This window comes from Pteropus vampyrus, unplaced genomic scaffold (genome assembly GCF_000151845.1).
Source record: "Pteropus vampyrus isolate Shadow unplaced genomic scaffold, Pvam_2.0 Scaffold257, whole genome shotgun sequence".
NCBI classification, from domain to species: domain Eukaryota; kingdom Metazoa; phylum Chordata; class Mammalia; order Chiroptera; family Pteropodidae; genus Pteropus; species Pteropus vampyrus.
In genome coordinates, this window is record NW_011889038.1 from 193,255 (window position 1) to 196,361 (window position 3,107).

Sequence of the window (3,107 nt, forward strand, 5' to 3'; positions counted from 1 at the left end):
TGAGCCTCCTGGAGGCCACCAAGTCAATGGCAGGTCCAGAGGTTTGCTGGGAGAGGGACAGCGAAGGTAAAACATACAGACAGAGAAGCAAGGGATGAGAGGCCGGTGCCGGGCGACGGCGGAGACAGCCCACACCTGCGTGCACGCTCGCGTGCATGTGCACACGCCGGGGTGGAGAGAGGCGTGCGGGGCCTTGTACATCTCGCCTGAGGGAAACGGCGCCAGCCCAGGGCACTCAGTCCAGGAGGGGAGAGGCCAGCTGACTTGTCCAAGGGCACAGCTGGTCGGGGGGGCCCTGAGAGGCACTCAGGGCGTGGGGGTCCCGCCCAGCTCAGTGCCCACCTAAAACCTCGGTGCTGAGGGGCTGGGGTCACAGAGCGCAGGGACGGACGGACGGACGCACGGCCCGGGGCCCGCCCACGGCCGCTTACCTGAGGTAGCACCGCCGCTCCTTGCCTGGCCAACCTCTGCAAGGAGCTGACCTGAGGACCTGTGACAGGCACTGCAGTGATGGTTCCCAAAGCCTGGAAGACAGAGGACGGTGGCGCTGAGAGGGGCCAGGCCGACGTGCGCACGTGGCCCCGGGCAGGCGCCTCGAGGCTCCTCCGGCCTCGGGGGCGGCAAACGATGCGCTTCTGACTCTTGATTTATGAGTTTTTACTCACGAAAGTAACATGGACTCACGTAAAAACTTTTGGAAACTAGAGAAATGAAAAGAAAGGCATCACCCAGGACACAATCACCCTTTTTTTTTGTGTGTGCATTAGCTTCCTGTTTTTACAGTTAAAATACGAACGTAGCTACGCAGAGAAATTCTGTCACTGGTTTTCCTACTAAGGGTACACGCCGGGCTCCCGAGGCTACTGTAATTGTCACCAGTCGCCCCACGGCGGCCGCGCCTTCCACCCGGCAGACGCACCGTGTTGCCTCAGCTCATCTCCACTTAGCGTGCTGAGTTTCACCCCGTTCCCTCCCGATTCATAAACAACGCTGCAATAAACATCTTTGTGGAGGAAGCCGTTTGCACATTGCGAAGTATTTCTGGAGGACAGCGTCTCAAAACAGGGATTCATGGGTAGGAATTAAAAAGGGTAGGAATATTTTTGGCCCTGGATGCATGTCCCCCCTGTGCCCCGCAGGAGGGAAATGACCAGAGCACATCCGAATCTCAGATCCCGAGTTCGGGGCCCTCCCCAGCGCATGAGGGGATGGCCACACCAAAGCGAGGTGGATATTTAGGGTGAGGAGGTAGGCAATGACACCTTCCCAGGACTCCAAGCCCACGCAAACATAGATGTGTTTGGGGATGCTTAAAGTCTCCTTTCATAGGAATCGTCACTCCCTCCAGCTGACGAAGGGGCGGTTCTACATGGCCACATGTGTACTCCACGCGCCTGCCCAGTGGGGAGGGGCATCCCTCCCTCGGAGCCAGCCAAGCCATCGGTGGCCAGCGAACAGCAAGGCTCTCTCTTGAACTCAGATGCAAAAATTCTTAACGAAGCATCAGCAAATCAATCCTAACAATAATAAAAAGGACAATACAGCATGAGCAAGTTAAAGTTAACCCAGGGATGTAAGGCTGCTTCCCATTTGGGTACTGGTTAGAAAAAAATTGGTATGGTTGTCTCAATAGACACAGAGAAGGCATTGAGCAAAATTCAACATCTATCCACAGCAAAAACTTTCAGCAGACTGAAAACAGGAAGTAGTTTCCTGGACCTGATAAAAAGGCATCTATAAAAAACCAACAGCTAAAATTTTTTAAAAATGTGAAAGTTCAGAAAAAACTTTTACCCTCCTCAATAAAAAAGAAAATAAAAGCAAAACAAACAAATAAAAAAACAACCGCTAACGGCACACTTGAAAGACTGAATGCTTTCTTCCCAAGATCGAGATCGAGGCAGGGAGGGTCTCCCTCTCACCACTCCTACTCAGCATTGGACTAGAAGTCCCAGCCAGTGCAATAAGGCAAGAAAAAGAAATAAAAGGCCCCCAGATTAGAAAGAAAGAAAACTGCCTTCATTTGCAGATGGCAGTATCCTCTACCTAGAAAATCTTAAGGAATCTACAGAAAGAGCGGTTAGAACTAATAAATAAGTTTAGCAGGTTGCAGGATACAAGACTGATAAACAAAAAAGAACTGTAATTCGACAGACTAGGCACCAACATTCAGAAATTTAAATGCCATTGATAATATCGTTAAGAAAAAAAGGAATACTCAGGGATAAATGCGACAATAGCTGTATGAGACCCATACACTGAAAACTTCCAAACACTGCTGGGAGAAATTTTAAAAGACCCGATGTAAAGAGAGAGACATGGATCTGGGGCTCAGTCCTGTTAAAATGTGAGTGCTCCCTAAACTGATCTGCAGACTCGATTACAACCAAAAACTCAGGCGCTTTTTTTTTTTTTTTGGTAGAAATTGACAAGATGGTTTGAAAATGCACACTGAAATGCAAAGGATCAAGAACAGCCCAAACGACTCTGAAAATAAATTAAAACATCCAATGAACAAGGCGAAGGACGACTACTACCTGACTTCAGAACCTACTCCAAAGTTATAGCAATCAAAACAGTGTGGTATAGATGTTAAGTTATACAAATCGATCAATAAAACCAAGGAGAGTCCGAAAATAGACTCACACAGACATGGCCGCCTGATTTTCAGCAAAGGCTGCAAAGGCAATTAATTTAGTGGAGGAAGGATAATTGTTTCATAAATGGCGTCGGAACGAGTAGATACTCCCATATTACAAACAAAATATAACTTTCATCCATATATTGTGCCATATCAAAAAAAGAAAGAAAAAATTCAAAATGCATCAGAGACCTAAATTTAACATCTAAAACTATAAAATTTCCCAGATATAGGAGAAAATTTGGAGGACTTAGGGTGAGGCAAAGAATCTTACATACAACGCCAAAAGCATATTTCATATAAGAACAAATTAATAAACCGGACTTAATTTTAAACTCCTGAAGCTGGAAAAACTGTGTTAAGAAAACGAAAAACAACAAGCCATTGACTGGGAAAAAATACAGGCAGATCACCTATCTGATTAAAAAAGAAAAACCTCGTATCTAGAATATATAAAAGAACTCTC

The 3,107-nt window shown here is 47.0% G+C and overlaps 1 protein-coding gene across 1 annotated transcript in view; it reads right to left on the minus strand.

Moving 5' to 3' along the window:
* The window catches only part of PHF21B (PHD finger protein 21B), a 69,544-nt gene that overhangs the window by 22,660 nt on the left and 43,777 nt on the right, over positions 1–3,107 (minus strand). The window contains exon 3 of the mRNA XM_023520344.1: positions 432–524. Within this exon, the coding sequence (XP_023376112.1) occupies positions 432–524 (93 nt within the window). The remainder of the gene's footprint in view (positions 1–431; positions 525–3,107) is intronic.